We start from the raw sequence: 21,039 nt of genomic DNA, 5'->3' as shown, positions 1-21,039 counted from the left end.
TATCTTCGTTTGCTCATAAAATTATCATGTTTGGTATTAAATTTAAAAGTAGAGTTTATTCAGACAATAATTAGAAATGTACTGACTGAGTTTATTTTAAACGTTTTTAATATATAATGGCAATTTTATGAGCAAACCCAGTCATACAGAAAATAACGTTAGGAACATAAAGGCTGCTTCATATTCCTAAAGCAGTCTTCCTCAGCCTGGCACCCTCAACATGTTTTGGACTACAATGCCCAGATTCCTGACCTTCGGCCATGCTACCAATGGTGGGAGCTGAAGTCCAAAACATCTGGAGGGCACCAGGTTGGGGAAGGCTGTCCTAAAGCAACTAAGTTACTTTAGATTTGTAAAGACCACGAAAAAGCTAAGTATTGCTTATTTTTTCAATTTTTCCCAAAGTTTCAGTTTTTTCCTGAAACCCCCCAGAAAAAAACCAATTTTTTCCCATGGCTTTAAAATTTCAGGAAATTTTACACCTCTAATGCCGCCAAAATTGTTTGCAGCCACAATGTTTTTCAGGCTCCTACATCCCAAGCCCTTGCTTATGTTCTTCATGTAGAAGGAACTGACAGCACAATTATATATTTGTCTACTCAGAAGTAAATCTCACTGCATTCAATGGGGTTTACTCCCAGCTAAGTGGGTATAGGATTGCAGCCTTAATCACAAAGTTCACACCAGACAGCATTCAGCTCAAGGGAATTGCTGTTGAAAAAAGGTTTGGGATGTGGTAGGAAACAAAGAGCTGGCAGGGAACAGAGTGACTAGAGTTGGTAGAATAGGCTTTCTGGCTGGGATATCTTCCTGCTGAGGTTTCCAATATTCTTACCTTGCCCACATAGCTCCTGCCATCCCTTAGGTTAAGTATTTCTTTCTGCCAAACTGACCTTTGCTCACCGAAATTGAAAAGTTGCATACATCCTATTTGCAGCTAGCTTCGTTTCTACATCACGGTAGCTTAGTTACTTGCTACAATAGGCTTCATTTCCACCATGAACAGAAAGCCACATAGCATATTACAACACAGATACGAATAGCAGATCAAAATAAAGAGAGCTGCTCTATCAAGCTGAATTATCATGGTGAGCTTTGTGATAAGTCACAAAGTAATCCATCATTTTAGAGAACTAAAAAGTTAAAAGTCGCTGGATTCACACAACACACTAACCCACCATGGGTTATCGTGTTGTCTGAAGCCAGCGCATTTTCCGCAGGGTGGCTTGTTAACCATACAGTATAGTTTATTTTTCTTGAATAAGCCACCTTGAGAACCCATGGCTTGCTGTTGGGTTGTTCAAGGTGGTTAACAGGCCACACTGCATGGTTAACGAGCAACCCTGATGAAAAAGCACTGCATTCAGACAACATGGTAACTCACCCTGCAGAAAATGTGCTGCGTTCAGACAACTCGATAACCCACGTTTCAACGACAACCCACACTAGGTGGGTTAGCATGTTGCGTGAACCCAGCCATACTATGAACAAGCTAAAGTTACCCTCCAGCAAAAGTTAAAATTCAAGAGGCTAGCACAATTTCCCAAGTAATCTACAACATGACCAAAATAACAAAACTTTAAAGTTAAATTTCTGAGGGTCTAACATGCAAAAACTGTACATAATCTTACATATGTGCTCTGGATTTCCAGGTAGACCTCACGTCGTGAGTCACGGAAGAAAAGAAAGTTAAGAATGCCACTCAAAAAACGAGCTGTCCTCTTTGCTTCTAGAACATCAACACAAAATGAAATATTCTGATGAAGGTTATGATACATACAATTTTTCAAACTCAAAGGGCTGCATGAGATATAAACTCCATCTAGTTGGAGGATGGTCTACTAGGTAGAAATAGTGTATGGCAGCGATGACCAGAAGGTGATTTCCAGATGTTTTGGACTTCAACTCCCAGAAGCACCTGTCAGCATGGGCAATGGTCAGGAATGCTGCAAGCTGAAGTCCAAAATATCTGGAGATCTACTTTCTGCCCATCCTGGTGTATAACAATGCAGGATTCCATGGAAACATTTCAGTATTCAGTATTAAGGCAGGGCTGCCAGAGGCTGCTCGGGAAGGAGCCTGGGGAAGGAGGACCAGCCAGCAGCTGCACCAGGTGGAGCCTGAGCCTGCTTCTGCCCCCGCCCACAGGTACTTAAGGTGGGGCTGCCAGAGGCAGCGCCTCGGTGTTGCACCAAGTGCGACGCTAAGTGCGCACTTAGCATCGCACTTGGAGTCGCGTAGGATCTGAAGACCCACCCACCTGCCTCTCCAGAGACACCAGCAGCCACAGATACCAGCAGCAAATAGCAGCAGCAGCAGAGGGCAGCAGCTTTAAAGACGAGGGGGAAAGGGGCAAACGTGGACTTTATCTGCTCCTTCTTAGCTGCTGTTCTCTTTTATCTTTTTATATTCTTTTAAACTGTTGTGCATTTTATATCCTAACATTTTAATATGTGCCTGGGAGGACTATTGGGTAGCTCAGGGGGTCGGGGAGGTGCCACCATAACTGTGGTAACGGGCAGGGGGAGGTATGGCGTTGGGGGATTAACAGGCCAGCTGAGGAGAAGAGGGGCTAGACACCTTACAGCTGTCCCCTCTTCTGGTTCTTCACCCAACCTGATGGTCTCTGGCAGCCTTACCAGTCTGCCCTTGGGTCTGGTGGTGCTGCTGCTGAATGCCAGGTCGGCTCAAAATAAAATCTCCCTCCTCCATGATTTGATTGTGGATGAGGGGGCTGACCTGGCATGTATTACTGAGACCTGGATGGGGGAACTGGGAGGGGTCACTCTCTCCCAGCTGTGCCCTCCTGGGTACTCGGTGCAGCACCAACACCGACTTGAGGGTCGGGGAGGGGGGGTTGCCGTGGTCTATAGGAATTCAATCTCCCTCTCCAGGCTTCCTGCTCATTCAAGTGCAGATCTTGAGTGTTTGTACCTTGTGCTGGGTACCCGGGACAGATTAGGGATTCTGTTGGTGTACCGCCCACCCCGCTGCCCATCAGACTCCGTGCCTGAGCTGACGGAGGTGGTCTCGGACTTGGTGTTGAGGACCCCCAGGATGATGGTCCTGGGGGATCTCAACTTCCATGCCGAGGCCGCTGTATCCAGGGCGGCTCAGGACTTCATGGCCGCCATGACAACCATGGGGCTGTCCCAACATGTCATCGGCCCAACGCATATAAAAGGACACACACTTGATCTGGTTTTCTCGACTGGGCAGGAGGATGGTGATCTGAAAGTGGAGGAATTAACATCTGTCCCTTTGTCATGGTCAGATCACTTCCTGCTGAGGTTTAGACTCCTGGCGGCCTTTCCCCTCTGCAAGGGTGGGGGACCTATTAAAATGGTCCGCCCCCGGAGATTAATGGATTCCGATGGATTCCAGAGGGCTCTGGGGGATTTTCCTGCTGGTATGGCTGGTGCTCCTGTCGAAGCCCAGGTCACTCTGTGGAATGCAGAGATGACTCGGGCGGTTGACACGATCGCACCCAAGCAGAGCCCGGCCAGCTCCTTGGTATACACCTGAGCTGAGGGCAATGAAGCAAGAGGAGAGACAGCTAGAACGCAGGTGGAGGAAAACTTGTGCTGAGTCTGACCGAACACAGGTAAGAGCCCACTATCGAGCCTACTCTGTGGCGGTGAGGGTGGCAAAGAGACAGTTCTTTTCCACCAGCATTGCATCTTCTCAGTGTCATCCAGCGGAGCTTTTCCGAGTGGTTCGCAGCCTGTTACATTCTGGGCCAGAGAGAGAGAGACGGTGGAACCCTCGGTAGCACGCTGTGACAAATTTGCACAGCACTTTGAGGATAAAGTTGCTCAGATTCGTCATGAATTGGACACCACCATTAATGCAGTTCCATTGGTAGAGGCGTTCAGAGCACCGTCTGGTCCAGTTTTATTGGATGAGTTTCAGTTACTGAGGCCTGAGGATGCGGACAAGGTGCTTGGCCAAGACCGATCGACCACTTGTGTGCTTGACCCTTGCCCTTCATGGCTTATTAAATCAAACAAGGAAGGGTTGTCCGGCTGGGTCCAGGAGGTTGTAAATTCCTCCTTGAGAGAGGGAGTGGTGCCTGCTGCTTTAAAAGAGGCAGTAATTAGACCACTCCTGAAAAAGCCTAACCTGGACCCAGAGGATGTTAACAATTATAGGCCAGTGGCCAACATCCCCTTCCTGGGCAAGGTGCTTGAGCAGGTGGTTGTAGGACAGCTCCAGGCACTCTTGAATGAAACGGATTATCTAGATCCATTTCAATCGGGCTTCAGGCCTGGTTTTGGAACGGAAACTGCCTTGGTTGCCCTGTGGGATGACCTCTGCTGGAAGAGGGACAGGAGGAGTGCGACCCTGTTGATTCTCCTGGACCTCTCAGCGGCTTTCGATACCATCGACCATGGTATCCTTCTGGATAGGTTGTCTGGATTGGGAGTTGGAGGCACTGCCCTACAGTGGTTCCGCTCCTACTTGGATGGCCGATTCCAGAAGGTGGTGCTGGGGGATTATTGCTCTGTGCCATGGCAAATGTGCCATGGGGTTCCACAGGGCTCTATTTTATCCCCCATGCTGTTTAACATCTACATGAAACCGCTGGGGGAGGTTATCCGGTGTGGGCTGACGTGCCATCAATATGCGGATGACACCCAGCTCTACCTCTCTTTCTCATCAAAACCAGGTGAGGCAGTGGCTGTTCTGAATCAGGGCCTGGGCACGGTAATGGACTGGATGAGGGCTAATAAACTGAAACTCAATCCAGACAAGACGGAGGTACTGTTAGTGGGTGGTTCATCTGCCCGGCTAGGTGATATTCAACCTGTTCTGGAGGGGGTTGCACTCCCCCTAAAGGATCAGGTTCGTAGTTTGGGGGTGCTCTTGGATCCAGAACTGTCACTTGAGGCACAGGTGAACTCAGTGGCACGGAGCACTTTTTATCAGCTTAGGCTGGTATACCAATTACACCCTTGTCTGGACAGAGATAGCCTAGCTACAGTTATCCATGCTCTGATAACTTCTCATCTGGATTACTGCAATGCATTATACGTGGGGCTGCCTTTGAAAACGGTCCGGAACTTCAGCTGGTCCAAAATAGGGCAGCAAGATTGTTAACAGGGACTGGCCTGCGAACTCATATTACGCCAGTACTTCTCCGCTGCACTGGCTGCCAGTCTATTTCCGGGCCCGATTCAAAGTGCTGGTGTTAACATTTAAAGCCCTTAACGGCTTGGGGCCAGGTTACCTGAAGGATCGCCTCCTCCCATATGTGCCTGCCCGGACCTTAAGATCATCATCAGCGGCCCTTCTCCGTGAGCCCCTGCCAAAGGAAGTGAGGCAGGTGGCTACTAGGAGGAGGGCTTTTTCTGTTGTGGCACCCCGGCTCTGGAATGAGCTCCCTAGTGAGGTTCGCCTGGCGCCTACATTGTATTCCTTTTGGCGCCAGGTGAAGACCTTTTGGTTTTCCCAGGCATTTTAGCATTTTAGCTTTCTAAATTTTTATCTTTGCTGTTTTAAATCTGTATTTTAAACTCCTGTACTGCTGCTAGGTTTTATTGTGGTTGTATTGTTATATTGTGGTTTTGTATTTTAAATTGTTTTATTGTGTGTTGTTTGGTTTTAATTTTTGTGAACCGCCCAGAGAGCTTCGGCTATTGGGCGGTATAGAAATAAATAAATAAATAAATAAGTATTTGTTCTGTTGCATAACGGTAGAAATGCATCTTACCATTTCAGAAAAGAGATCCACTAGAAGCCAGCCACAATATTTGCATGCATACCGAATGGGATCTGAATCAAGGACTGAGGAGAGCACTACAAATTACATGTAGTTCTGCATTTTTTTCAGGACTTTCAGACAAAGCAGCTGTTGAAGCTACAATGTGAAATGGAAAACTGAACTCATAATCCTTTCACACAAAAATCCACTGCTTGCCACTGCCCCTTTCCATTTGCAAAAGTCTAATTTAGCAGCTTATTTGGGGTGGGGAGACAGGTTGCTACCTGTAATTGTAGTTCTTCAAGTGGTCATCTATGCATTCACACATATGGGCTCTGCGCCTACGCGGGGCTTTGATTCGCGAAGCTTCTATAGCTGAGGAATTTTGGCGGGAATCCCTCCCCCACATTCCAGTACGCATGTCCCTAGCAGGTTCCCGCTTATTCCCTCAGTTCCTTGAGACCAACATCGTGGTCTCAAAACTGAAAGAAACAAACAAACATGTTCGGTACCCAACATCGAACTACAGTATGACACTGAAGAGGGGATCGTGGGTGGGCTGCGTGAATGCATAGATGACTACCTGAAGACCCATAGTTACAGGTAGCAACCTGTCTTTCTTCTTTGTGGTCTCTATGCATCGCACATATTATTAGAAAGTAGCAAGCTAACTTACAATGGTGGTAAGTCAGTGTCCTACTATAACGCAGAAGAGAGGACAGCACGACCAGAAGCACAGTCAGCTCTAGTGCGAACATCCAGTCTGTAATGCCTAAAAAAGGGAGATGGTGTCGACCAAGTTGCAGCACGGCACAGTTCGGGGATGGCAACCCACCTGTCGAATGCGACCAATGTCACTATTGCACAAGTAAAGTGAGCTCAGACTGGGGCAGACAGTTTGAGTCCCGACAGCTCAGACGATAACTCGATGGTCTTGATGACCCATGGTGCAAAGTGCTGAGTTGAAAGAGGCTGGCCTTTGTCCTTGCCACCACAGCACACAAAAAGGCAGGATGACAGCAGAAACTGTTCAGTCCTCAACTTGTAAAAGGTCAGGGCATGACAAACATCAAGTGTATGCATGGTCTACTCCAACGGAACAGAGGGCAAGGCAAAGAAAGCCGGCAAAACAATGTCCTGGTTCAAATGAAAGTCCGACACAACTTTAGGCAGAAACGTAGGATCAGGACTGAGCACCATTTTATCTCAATGAGAAAGGAGATACGGTTGGTGTATTCTGAGCACACAGAGTTCACTGGCACAGCATGCAGATGTAATGGCCACCAAAAATGCCACCTTCCAAGAAAGAAGGCACAGTCATTAGCAGTTCAAAGGGTTTAGAGGACAGTGTCTTAAGTACCACTGAATGGCTCCAGCTCAGTACCATAGAATGGAATGGTGGTGCTAGATTCCTTATCCCTTTTAGGAATTGTTTTGCTGTCAGATATGAGAAAACTGAAAATCCTTCAAAAGGAGAGGGGAATGCTGAAACAGCAGACAGGCAGACTCGTAGAAATGACAGTTTGAGAAAGTAACTTTCTCAAACAGAGAAAGTAAAAATTGCAGAACTTGGTACAAGGAGTGCTGTACTGAATCAAAACCTTGAGCACGGGCAAAGGAGGAGAAAGCAGTCCATTTTCTCAAATAGGAGCACTGCGCACAGTGTTGACAATCTTCTGTATCCCTGCTGGGACCAAGGTTGTCCCTGTCACCTGATCTTCCATGCTGTCATGTGGAGAGTTGTTAGGTCTGGGAACCGGATTCAGCCCTTCTCTCTCATGAGAAGAGACAGATGCGATGGGCAATGGCCATTGCCACCAACCACTTGCCATCTAAAGTAGAGGGGCAAACCAAATCTGGCAAGGCCACAGGGCGTTATGCACTCAGTGCCCTCACTCACAATCTTCACCAGGACCTTGGTTATCAGTGGAAAGTGGGGGAACAGGTAGAACAGCACCCCTATCCATTGAAATATGAAGGCATCACCTATTGATCCTTGGCCTTGGCCTGCTCTGCTGCAGAATGTTGGCCAACCTGCATCCTTCGGTGTGGCAAAAGATTGATTTCTGGTGTTCCCCAGCCCTGGAGGAGATTGCTCAGAACAGTTTTGCCCAGCTCCCATTTGTGGGAGGTCAGTATGGTTCAGCTAAGGTGGTCGGCCAGCACATTGTCAACACCAGCCACATGTATAGCCACAAGCCCAACTTGACGGGGTATATATCATTTGAAGATCTGGAGCGTAAGGATGATTAGCGGGAGAGAACTGGTGCCGCTCTGTTTGGTCAAATATGCGATGAGTCATGTTGTCCGAAGTAACCTGAACCAGTTTGCCCAGCATGTCCAGTTCGAATGCACAAAGGGCCTTGTCGACTGCCCTTAACTCCAGGAGATTGATGTGTTGTGAGGCTTTGGCTGCTCATCATCCATGAACCATAAGGCCAGACGGTGAGCCCCCCCATCCTGAGAGCGACACATCCGTAGACACAACTATGGATGAGGAAAGCCAACGAAACAGCATGCCTGGGGGTAGACCAGCTACCATCAGAGAGAAACTTTGATGTCCGGGGGAGTCTGGCCCAGCAAGCATCCCGATCGGTATCTAAGTCACATATGAGCCATATGGAGTGGCCTCATCAGCAACTGAGTGTAATGAACGACAGCCATCATTGCAGCCATAAAACCCAGGTGCTAAGCTTTGGGAGCTGTGGTGGATCTACTCATTAGAAGTTCTGTTGCCACAGAAGTCAGCACCTTTACCCGGTTGTTGGGTAGGAAGATGCAGCCTAGTTGTGAATCCAACAACACCCCTATGAACTGGATCCTTGGCATTGGTAGACGTTGAGGTTTCTCTGTATTGATATAGAGTCCATGCTCCTGAAGGAGATTGCAAGTCACCTCTATCAACCTGCGAAGCTGGTTTTCTGTTGACGCCGCCAACAACCAATCGTCTATGTACAAGTATACCTCTAAGCCTTGCAGCCACAAGTGGGAGCAGACCACAGCCATGCACTTGGTGAATACCCTTAGTGCGGTGATGAGACTGAAGGGTAGTATCCGGAACTGGTAGGCGTCAGTACTGATGGCAAAATGGAGGTAGCGTTGGTGTGACTCCTCTACTGCGATATGTGAAGGATTGGCAGGGATCGCCATCTCTTACCCAACAGCCTTCAGACCCACCACAGCATTGCCAAGGCGCCCCGCATCCTTCCAAATGCTGGGCTCGAGGAGATTGGCTATGCCAGGGCAGCAGGAAGCAGCAGCAGTGCAAATGAATAGCAGTGCCAGCCAGCACATGCTCAAGGCTTGTGCTAATAGCTGCGATAGGATTCACCTGGAAGAGGGAGTGGGTGAAGAGGATGATGGGGGGAAAGTGGGCGAACACTGGATAAAAAGCGGGAGGAGATAGAAGGGAAAGAGGTGGAGAAGAGACATGGAGACTAACAGAGACCCAGACAGCAGGACAGAGAGATGCAAGCCAGGAGCGAGGAACAGCTTTTTATCTGGGAAATGACAAACTCTGCTCCTCAGGGGCTGCTTAATCTACTGGGGAGAGAAAAGGTCTACCCCCCCCTCCACTGCCCCTTTAAGAGCAAGCTCAAAAAAGGCTGCACTGGACTTTCCTGCTTGAGACTGGAGGAGTCAGCATTTTCCCCAGGAAAAGTACTGGGAGGAAACAGCAGAGAAAGATTTAGCCGCTGTGGGCACTGTTACTTCTCATACATTTGGCAGAGACAAATTTGGGGGGGATTATTTACCTGCCCGGTGTCAGTCCCTGCCATAGATGAAGGTGGAGAGAATTCTCCTAATGAAACAGTGATTCCCCAATTGTTTTATGTTCTGTTTGAAGACTACCAGTGTTGTAACAAGGAGAGTCTTTCCTATTATACTTTGGAGCCAACGTCTATTCTAGCTGATGTGTCTCCAATGGAGTCAATGGACCAAGGAGGTTTTGATGTGCCTTTGCCACAAGACCCGCTCACATGATATGAAAGTAAGTGTCCCTCAGATTGAGGAATAAATGGTGTGATTGGAGCCGGGGCGCGGGAAGTGACCTGTTGGTCCAGAGGTCTCGAAGCTGTAGCCAATGGATGTCGACAGTACCAACTTTCACCCCAATAGGAGGGCTCAGGATGGTGAGGGTAGTATGGGCCATTTTTATTTTTTAATTTCATTTCTATACCGCCCAATAGCCGAAGCTCTCTGGGCAGTTCACAAAAATTAAAACCAAACGGCCCACAATAAAAGGCTCATCACAATAATCAACCCAATCCTGGGGTCTCATGTATCACACATCCCAGGCTGAGTGTCTGTCACACTCAGAGAATAGTGATCTAGATTGCTCTTGGCATTGGCTCCGCTTGTAAAAACTAGGGGCCAAGCCTCTTGTAGAGGAGGCGAGTGAACACAATGAATCCAGCGATTGCAGGCACTGGTCATGTAGACTATCTCCGCTTTCACTGGACAACTATAGTATTTTGGTTATTATTTGATCCGATTTGGACACTAATCAAAATAGATTACTTCAAGGACCATTTCCTGTGAGCTCTATTTGTTGTAAGGATAAATAAACAGGAAAAGAATCATGTATACTATTTTGATCTCCTTGCAGGAAGTTAAGATATAAATGTAATAAAATAAATTAAGTCTAGGTCTGGTTTCGTCTTCATGCTGTGGCATGATTGCTACTTCTGCATGGCTAGGAATCCACACTGCAGCAACTACAACATGCAATCCTGAGACAGGCAGATCATGAAATAAGATTCCACACTTGCATCACTCCCTAAGGTTTAGCAGTACTGACATGAGGCATTTCCACACGACCACACCAACCCTTGTCAGGAACATTAACACCAAAATAGAATCCCGACCAAGTAAACAGGGAATCAAACTGCAACAAATCAGCCCTTGGTGATAACCAACACAAGGTAAAACCCCGTAACTGTCAGATGAGATGTTAAATGCTTACTTGGACTTATGACATCAGCAATCTGGAAGTCATTGACACGGCAGATTGGGAAAAACCGCTCCCTGTCAAAGATATCATGCATTTTGTAAATAGAAATCCTACAGCACCTGCTTCCCTGGTATAACTTATATTAAGTTGAGAGTTTGTTTGGTATTTTGTGCTATACGTCTAGGGATTAGGGTAAAGCACCAGAACCTAAGTATTAAAGTCCCACTGTTTTAATGGGGATTACTATCTAGTAAATAAGTTTTGTATTGTAGCCTTAATAGTTGTACCTTGAATTAGACGAGTTAGTAAAAATTTGTACTGCAAGGCCCAATTGACTAGAACTTTGTGCTGATAGCAAACATGCTTTTAGGACCGCTGGAAATTGTAGGAGTTTCTCTGTCTAAATATGTATAGGGTTGCACCCTTGCAAAACAAGCTAAAATGTTTTCCTCAGCTACAAAGAAATTCCATCACAAATTAAATTCAGACAAAAGCAAAGAATTAGGATAGAAAACATTATTTCTGGATACTCACATGTTAATAAATAGATTCCCTATGGGTAGGAAGCCTTCAAAGATCTGAGGATATGTAGTTTCAAAGGTTACAGGCATCTACGAATATAACAGAACCAATAAGTAGTAACCAGAGGGGTACATAAATCTACTTTCTTCACTGAATTGTTTAAATACAAATGAAGATTCATTATTTACTTGTATCATTATAGACCACTTTTCTATGACATCCCCAAAGCAGTGTCTGATCCTTCAATAAACTACATTAAAACAAAAATAAATTCACAAAGCAGCTGTAAAGCTCAAGATAAAAGTCAGTGCTCAAAACAACGATAGTAACTTCCTAGAATCCTACTGGTAATCAATCATGCTAGCATAATATATTGAAACGAATGGAATTTGCACAACACCAGTTCTTGGAAGGACTGCTCTGGTGAATGTGAGTGCCTGCCATCAAAGCAAGGAAGATTAGCTTATTGTTTCATTTCATAAAAACACTTTTCCATTAGTTGAAACGTACACGCTTCTAGAATTTAATGTTCTGTTGTTCAAATAACTGTTTACCCCCAGCTTCCCACAGTCAGAATGCTCCATGCATAAAGTCATATTCCCACCCCCACACCATCCAGGGCACCTTAATCTGACAGACCCCAACATTTGTGGTACAGGTGGTTAAGCTACAAGTGTTACCAGAATCAGGTAGTGACCATCAGCCCCTCTCTTTGTAACTACAGATTGGGGGAGATGAAGCCTGGAGATCTGTAGGATGTACCGATATCCATCTTGCAGGAAATCTTAGAAGTCCAGACTTTCACCAGACCATTCTAAAACACAGAATTTCTTCTTCTGCAGCCATTCTTTTGTAGATCTGCTTGTATGTTTAGGATCGGTCTTGTTGCATGACCCACTTTCGGTTCAGCTTCAGCTCACAGGCGGATGGCCTGACATTCTCCTCTAGAATCTTCCGATACACTGCAGAATTCATGGTTGTGTCAATGATGGCAAGCCGTCCAGGTCTTGAGGCAGCAAAGCAGGCAGAAACCATCACTTTCTCACCACCATGCTTGATGGTTGGGATGAGATTCTTCTGTTAGAACTCAGTTTGTTTTTCGCCTAACATAACATTTCTCATTGAGGCCAAAAAGTTCTTGACTCGTCTGTCCAGAGAACATTGTTCCAGAAGTCTTGGGGATCATTTATGTGATCTTCAGCAAACTTCAGACGGGCAGCAATGGTTTTTTGTTTTGTTTTTTTTAGAGAGCAGCAGTTTCCTCCTGGCTATCCTCTCATAAACACCATTCTTGTTCAGACTTTTTCTGATTGTTGAGTCATGAACAGTCACATTAAACAAGGCGAGAGTGGCCTGCAGATCCTTGGATGTTACTCTGGGTTCATTTTGACTTCCTCGATGATGCGCCAGTTTGTTCTTGGACAGATTCTGGTAGGATGACCACTCCTGGGTAGAGTGACTGTGGTCCTGAATCTTCTTCATTTGTAGACTGTCTGACAGTGTAGTGGTGGAGCCCCAAATCCTTAGAAATGGTTCTGTAACCCTTTCTAGACTGATGAGCCACAATAAAGTCAGGTTGCTTACCTATAACTGGAGTTCATTGAGTGGTCATCTGTGCATTCACACATATGGGCTCTGCGCCTCCACGCAGCCTCAATTCAGGAAATTTCTATAGCTGAGGAATTTTGGCAGGAACCCCTCCCCCACCATCCTACTGCACATACTCCAGCGGGGTTCCTGCTCAATCCCTCAGTTCCAAGGAGACCGCCAATTGTGGCCCCTTAAGACCGAGGAATCTTGATACCAAACCAAGATGATCATGACACCGAAGAGGGCACAGTGGGTGGGTTGTGTGAATGCACAGGTGACCACTTGAAGAACTCCAGTTACAGGTAAGCAACCTAGCTTTCTTTTTCGAGGTCTCTATGCATCACACATATAGGCGAATAACAAACTTACATACATGGCGGTGGGTTGGTGTCCACATCGAAGAACCTCTGACAGCACCATCCGGCCAAAGGAGCAGCCGTTTCAGGCCTGAACGTCAAGACTGTAATGCTCGACAAATGTGGAAGGAGTGGCCCGGGTTGCAGCCTGACATACATCCAGTATCAGCAACCCTCTCTGAAAAGCTATCACTCTGGTTGAGTGGGCCCTCACTGGGCCAGATAACTCCAAGCCTTGTAGTTCGTAGGAGAACTTAATAACTTCAACTATCCAGGATGCTAAACACTGGGATGAAACTGGGAGTCCCTTCTTAGATCCCCCATAAAAGACAAACAGTCGCTGAGATTGACGAAACGATTCCATCCTGAATGCTAGAGCTCTGCGAACATCCAATGTGTGCAGTGTCTTCTTGAGCGCCGTTGTGGGTGAGGCGAAAAAGGCAGGGAGAACAATATCCTGAGCTAAGTGAAAACCTGAAATGACCTTAGCAATATCAGGATGAAGTACAACTTTGTCCCTATGAAATCATAGATAAGGATTGTCCACTCGCAGGGCACATAGCTCTCCAGAACGCTGTGCTGACGTGATGGCTAGTAAGAACACCACCTTTAGCAAGAGAAGATGCAAATCCACGGTAGCGAGTGGCTCAAATGGTGTTTTGGTAAGTGCATGTAGTACAACAGACACACTCCGTGTTGGTACCAGAGGTTTAACAGGAGAAACAAGATTTCTAATTCCCCTCATAAACCGACGGATCAAAGGATGTAAGGAAACCGAGGAAACATTGTAAACAAGTTGGGAAGCCATAATGGCTGCAAGATAAACCTTCAAAGAAGAACTTCAGAGTCCTTGCTCATGAAGCAAAATTGAAAACTTCAGAATATCCACAACGGACAGGATCAAAGTCATTGTCTCCAGCGAAAAGTGTAAAATGTGTCCATATATTGGCATAGGATTTTCTTGTAGCAGGTTTCCTAGCTACCTCCAGAACAGACTGGAGTGATGCAGATAAGTCTATCCGGTCTACTGTTGGATTCTCCATACCGTGAGGCGTATGTCTTGCCTTTGTCCATGGACAACAGTACTGAAGTTGAAGGTAATTCCCTCTGGACCACAGGAGGAGCTTGGCAAACCAAGGCTGCCTGGGCCACCACGGTGTGATCAGGATGCCCTCTGCCCTGTCTTTCTCCAGTTTTGCAACCACCCGAGGGAGAAGAGGAAAGGGTGGAAACATGTACAGGACACCTCTCCTCCAATTCCTGGGAAAGGCACCCCCAAGAGACCTCGCACCTCTGCCTGCACAGCTGCAGAAACAAAGGCATGCTGCATTCTCCTCCGATGCAAAGAGGTCCAAGGATGGGTGACCCTACCGGCCGAACAGGCAATTGCGGACACTCAGATTGAGTTCCCATTCGTGGGAGAGTGGGAAAGAGCAGCTCAGACAGTTGGCCAAGATGTTGTCTTTGCCTGCAATATGGATCGCCATAAAGGTGATGTCCTGTGGAATGCACCAAAGATTTGTATTGTCAGTCAAATCAATGGCATCAAATGAGTCCCGCCTTATTTGTTTAGGAGGAATACCACCATGGTGTTGTCGGACACGATTTGGATGCAACGACCACAAAGGACTACTGTGAAAGCCCTCAAGGCTTTATCGACTACAAGCAGCTCCAGGACATTGATGTGGCTGTCTGCCTCTGCCTTCAACTAGAACCCTTGAACTTTGAAGCGAGTGCGGTGAGCGCCCCAGCCTGACATCAAGGCATCTGTCATGTCAATGTCCGTGTGGGAAGTTGAAAAGGCAGACCCCTTAAGAAGTTGGATGACACAGTCCACCACCGAAGGGAAGCCTAGACCGCTGGGGTAAGCTATAGTCTGATTCTCCGGGAGTCTTGCCGCAGGTTGATTGCCCTGATAAACCAGTTTTGCAATGTCCTCATGCATATGGGACCACTGCAGTTGTAGCTCTCATCAGTCCTAGTAGTTTCTGTACCACATAAACTCGTACAGGATGGCAAGCTAGAACATCCAACGCAAGTTGCATTAGCACCTGTCCTACTTCAGAATTTATGGAGGCCTGTTCAACTGGACAACTTGGGATGGCACTAAGAATGATTTTTCCATGTTCACAAACAAACCAAGGTCTCCTACCAGTTCCAGCATAATTTGGATGCTTTTCAGCAGTCAGGTCCTTGATTGAGCGCCTAGAAGCCAATCTTCAATGTAAGGACAGATCTGGACCCCTTGAAGCCTGAGATGGGCACACACCACAGCCATGTATTTTGTGAATACTGGTGGAGCTGTAGCAAGCCCAAACGGCAACACCTTGAACTGGTAGGCAAGACCGTTGACAGAGAAGCGGAGAAAGCACTGGCTGAACTCCTCTATTGCGATATGAAAGTACGCGTCTTTCAAATCGATGGTCACGAACCAATCTCCCATCTGTAGCAAGGGTAGGATCGAAGTCAATGTGGTCATTCTGAATGTTTGGGGTGGACTGAACAGATTGACCCCCCCGAGATCCAGAATTGGACAAAGTCCGCCATCCTTTTTGGGCACCACAAAATACTGGGAGGAGAAGCCCTTGTGCAGCACTATTGGAGGGACCAGTTTGATTGCTCCCTTTGAAAGGAGTTTGTCTACCTCTTCACAAAGTAGTGGGGACGATGGTGCCAAAGTGATGCCCGAGAAGTGGGAGAAGAGTCAAACTTTCTGTAACCTCGACGAATAACAGCAAGGACCCACAAGTCCATTGTTATTCTCTGCCATGATGGGAAAAAGGCTGCGAGGTGGGAGTGGAAAGGGGAAGATGATCATGGGAAAGAGGCGGTTCCAGGGGAGAGTCAAAGGCATTGCTTCTTTGTAAAATCAGGCCACTTACGAGAAGACTGGAAATGTGGTGTCGAAGCAGATGCGTGTTTCTGTTGGAAACCTTGTTGCTGTCGTACTGCTCGATCCTGATGAGGTCGAGACTGAGTGAAAGCCGACTGTCGATACCAGGGGCATTGTCTAAATAGCAGTGGAGCCTACAAGAGACCCATCTTCCTTGCCGTGTTCTTGGCCTTTTGAATGGTGTCCATGGCCTCGTCGGTTTTGGATTTAAATAAACCCTCACTGTCAAAAGGGAGGTCTTCAATTCGGGAATGTGCCTCCTGTGCAAGGCCTGCTGACCTCAACCAGGCAAGTCTGCGAAGTGCAATAGCCCCTACCATAGCCTTGGCATCACAATCAACTTGGTGTCTGGCAATGTTAATTTGTTGCCTAGCTACCTTCGTGGCCTCTGCCTGAAAAACTCTCCAGTTCACATTGATCATCCGGGAAGTAGTCGCAGAGGGAGCCAATCTTTTCCCATAGAAAAAGCTGGTACCAAGCCATAGTTGCTTGACAATTTGTAACCCATAGTCCAAGGGAAGCAGAGGAGTAGATCCGCCTTCCCATCAAATCTAGTCTCCTACCTTCCTTGTCTACTGGGGAAGAATGCACCCAATGAGACCTGCCCTGTGACGACTCCTCAATGACTGAATTAGGTGGAGAATGGGTGAATAAAAACTTCGCATCCTTCTCTTGGGTTCTATGCATGGTCTCCAGCCGCTTAGAGGTCGGAGTCATGGAGGACGGAGCCTTCCAAGAGAGCTGTACCGTCTGTAATAAAGTCAGAAGAAATGGAATTGCACCAGAGTGGTTGAATCAGTGTGGAGGACATCAAACACCGGGTCCTTAACTCTCTCCACAGGCTGCTGAGTCTCAAGACCGAGTGACTGGGCCATTCTAGAAACTTGTTCTGCAAAATGACCCACATCCTCCGAGGGATCTTAGGAGCCCACAGCAACATCGGGTGACAACAGCAACAATGGAATGGATGAGACCGAAGCTGAGTCAGACTGATAATCTTCCCTTGGGGAGCAAGAAGACATCCGCTGAGTACCCCAGTCATCAGGCTTTGGGGACCCAGCCTGGGGTACTGGAGAAAGAGCTTTGCCTCTGTCTATGCTCTGCGTAACTAATATTTCCGGAGCCAATTGGTGAGGCGGCCGTAAGGGAGACCTCGTAGCAAGTGCCAGCAATGCAGCAGAGGGCACCTGTACCAGTGGCGGCGGCAGAGGTGGTGGCGTAACCATCTCCTGCAGTGGTGGCCGAGCTAAAGTACCTGACAGGCGTCGTGGTCGCATCAATAATCACTGGAGTAAGCGTAATGATCATAAGGATACTGATGAGGTCGATAATAGTTCCAATCATCCCACCCGTGGCGACGTGGCGGAGGATGAGACCAATCCAATCCTCTTTCCCAATCCAAGTGAGGGGAACGAGAACTGTCTCTGTACCAAGGCTACGGAAACTCCGGTGGTCGGTCACCCCTTTGGGAGCAGGAGTAATAAGCCAATCACAGGGAAAAATCTCCATGTTTACGCGTTTGGTCAAACCCGACCTCTCCTTGATCCTGAGTCAGTGTCAAATTCCTATGCTCCCCTTCTGACATGGAAGGCATTGGTGGTACCGGGGTCAATATTGAAGGCACTGAAACCATTGTAATTGGCGAGTCTAACATTGGAGGTGGCTCCAGCAGCCGAGCTGGGGTTCCAGGTTGAGAAATGAGCTTTTTTGACTCCTTCCCCTTCTTCTCTCTCTTCCTGACTTCAAAGGAGTGAAAAGATCTCACCTTTTTTGACAACATTTTGGTGAGAGAAACTGCCAAGGAGTGGCCCAGGGTTGGAGGGTTAGAGCTGGAGCTGACTGGGCAGGCAAATTCACTGACTTCTCGGGAACCTCTTTTTGAGGGGCCTTATCTGCGCCCTTAGGCCGACTTTTCGGCTGATCTGAAACTGACACGATGGGCTATTTAGGGGCGTCCGCCGCTTTTAGAACCTTTTCCCACAGGATCACTTTAAATCAATCAGCATAATTTTTTCTTGCCTACTTACTAAATGACATACAATGATGGCAGGCCTCCATATGACATTCACCCAGGCAGAGAAGGCACAAGGAGTGCCCATCTGTGGGAGGCAATTTTGCCCCACAATGCACGCCCTTTCAGAAAGGGGCCTTAATGGCCATACACCCAAAGGCACCACGCGATCAATGATCGCAAGACTGGAACCAAAAACAAGAAAACAGGTAAAGGCAGAAAAACTGGAGAAAGAAGAGAGAAAGCCAGAAAAAAACAATATAATTTCTCCTCAGCCAAAGCGTAACGAGAAGTCCCTTCGATCAAGTGCTACCACAATGGCAGTCAACAAAGAACTGAGGGATTGAATGGGAACCCCGCTGGAGTATGCTCAGTGGGATGGTGGGGGAGGGGTTCCCACCATAATTCCTCAGCTATAGAAGTTTCCTGAATCGAGGCTCTGTGCAGGCGCAGAGCCCATATGTGTGATGCACAGAGGCCACGAAGAACTGCTTTTCTGAGGTCCTCAGAGACGTCTTTTGATCGTGGAATGATGTGTTGCCATACAACCGTATGATGAAGACCAAACTTGCAGTTTCTGATCCTTCTATAGGGTGGGGCCTCACCCCTGAAAATCTATCTAATTACTTGAACACCTGATTCTAATTATTCCCTTTAATTGAGCTGATGCAACCAGGGGTTCACTTACTTTTGTACATGACTCTTATGTACTCATTGCCTAATTTATACATTGTTTTATTTCACAAGAGATGGAATTAGTTAACATAAACCCTACTGGCTATTTAGAAAAGGACTGGTTTTGATTCATGAAGGCTATCATGGTACAACTATGGAATTTCTGTAATGATCATTAGGGTTCACAAACGTTTTCTCACCACTGTATAGGCAATTCCAGGGGGTGGGGGAGAATGTTGGGACTCAAACAGTTTTGGGTGGAGCTCATATCCGCATCAACAGAGGCTGACAGCCCAATTTTTTGGAAATGATTGCAAGGGGTGATAACAAATCTAGGCCTAAAATGGAGAACCGTATTTTAAATGGGACATGGGAGGTTCACTTTTATAGCATCTTTAATTATGAAAAACCAAAAACATTACTAAGTGCAAGGATAACCCCCCTAAATCAGTTCAAAACCTGGGTGACAGTCTCTGAAGTGGAACAACTAATATCTAATCTGAAGAACGCAAAGACCCCAGGAAGTGATTTTATTCCACCAGAATTATTGAAGACCTATGTTGGATAGCGGTCAGAATTATTAGCCCCCTTATTTACAGCAAAAAAAGAAACCGGACAACTACCCAAGGGGTCGAGCAAAGAGATTGTGGTGCCAATTTTTTTTTAAAAAAGGAATAAGGTGGTCCCTATGAATTTTAGGCCAATTTCACTACTGTCAGTAGTGAGCAAATTATATGCGTAGTATCTACTGCAGACGTTGAAGGACTGGGTTGAGAAAGAAAACATACCAGCCCAAGAACAGGCAGGATTCCGCAAAGGAAACTCAACAGTCGATCACTGTTTTGTAATTTCCTAATTGATCTATAAATATGCCAAGGGGGAAAATCTACTTTCTATTCTGCTTTTGCTGATCTCAAGGCAGCATTTGATTTCATCAGTAAAGAATGCCTGTGAACGAAGCTGTCGATGGTAGACTGCTTTATTTAATTATTTGGCTTCATACCTAGACTTCAGTGAAGGTTTGACTAGGTTATTCTGGAAAATTATCTAAGAGCAACCCAATTTCTAAGGGAGTATGCCAGGGCTGCCTGTTGGCCCCTTTATGGTTTAATCTCTATGTAAATAATTGTCGGTCCTCACCAGCTGACTGCAGCTGGCCAGCAAACAGCAGCAATAACTCACTGACTGATAAGCCGGGTCGTAAATCTGTCCAAGGCTAGGAAAGGAGGAGGCAAGAGCCAGTTCAACAAATCCAAGACAGCATGGCAGACAGAAGTTTGTTTTCCAGTCTAAACACAGGGATTCACGAGCAAAACTGAGGTTCGGGGTCGAGGCGGGGCTTACGAGATCCAACGTGTGGAAATGACGTTGTTCTCTAGCAGCTTTGTCCCTGCCTGCTTCCTGCTTTTAATGGCGGTGTACTGAAACAACTGCTAGCAATCAGGCCTCTGGGAGCCTCTCTGCCTTAAACAGACAGAGGCTCACCTTCGTTGCTCTTTTACATGAAGCCGCCTTCACTCTGCTGGGGTCAGTGGAACTTCGCCCTCTGAATCCTCCAGAGAGGCTATAGCTGGGCATGGCTCCTCCACAGGGGGTGAGGGGGCTTGGGCTACTTCTGTGTTAGTCCCTTCCCCCAGGTCTGAAGCCTGCCATTCCCCTTCGTCCTCAGAGGAGTCTAAGGGAGGCATGACAATAATATCAGTACTATCTTATGGAATGCTTCATACAACCCAGTATATTTAGGGGCTAGGCCAGTCTCATTTTTGTTGCATGGTGATGATACTGTCCTTGTGTCCTCTTCACAGGTGGAACTAAGAAGGTTACTGAGGGATTTTTGCAGTCATTGTGAATCCGAACTGTTAACTATTAATTATAATAAAACACAAATTATGGCTGCTGGGAAAGATAAGAAATGTTATAGGTGGACTATGAATGGAAACCAGATTTCTCAAGTTAACAAAGTTAAATATTTGGGGATCATTTTCATCACCTCGGATCCTTTAGAACCCACGTGGCACAGGCCAAAGAGAATGTAGGCTAAACAATCAGAGGAATGGTTAAATTCTTTTTTTTTCTTTTTTCACTTGTATAAAGATGATAAATTAATTCCACCTGCACTCAAGGTTTACTGGGCAAAGGCTCTGGGGCAGCTACTTTATGGAGCCGCATTATGGGGCTTTGGGGATATGCAAATGATTGAGACTATCCAAAATCAATTCCTTAGAATAATACTCCATGTTCCATATGGTACACCTTCTTGCTCGCTACGAGCTGAAACTAATTTACCAAAACTGAAGTCTTTAGTACATCTTAGGATGAAAGCAGCCTGAAACT

General features: G+C 46.6%; 1 protein-coding gene across 9 annotated transcripts in view; it reads right to left on the bottom strand.

Moving 5' to 3' along the window:
• Positions 1-21,039, bottom strand: part of NUF2 (NUF2 component of NDC80 kinetochore complex) — a 64,992-nt gene that overhangs the window by 30,752 nt on the left and 13,201 nt on the right. For all 9 annotated transcript variants that reach the window (XM_084851035.1, XM_084851038.1, XM_084851036.1 and 6 more), the window contains 3 exons: positions 11,193-11,269; positions 10,671-10,732; positions 1,632-1,729 (listed from right to left, as the gene is read on the bottom strand). In XM_084851035.1, coding sequence (XP_084707161.1) covers positions 1,632-1,729; positions 10,671-10,732; positions 11,193-11,269 — 237 coding nt within the window. The remainder of the gene's footprint in view (positions 1-1,631; positions 1,730-10,670; positions 10,733-11,192; positions 11,270-21,039) is intronic.

Source organism: Heloderma suspectum, chromosome 4 (genome assembly GCF_057233095.1).
Source record: "Heloderma suspectum isolate Gila_16-S chromosome 4, 16-S_ref, whole genome shotgun sequence".
In the NCBI taxonomy this organism is placed as follows: Eukaryota; Metazoa; Chordata; class Lepidosauria; order Squamata; family Helodermatidae; genus Heloderma; species Heloderma suspectum.
The sequence above is the reverse complement of the archived record's forward strand: the minus strand, read 5'-3'. Positions and strand labels throughout refer to the sequence as shown.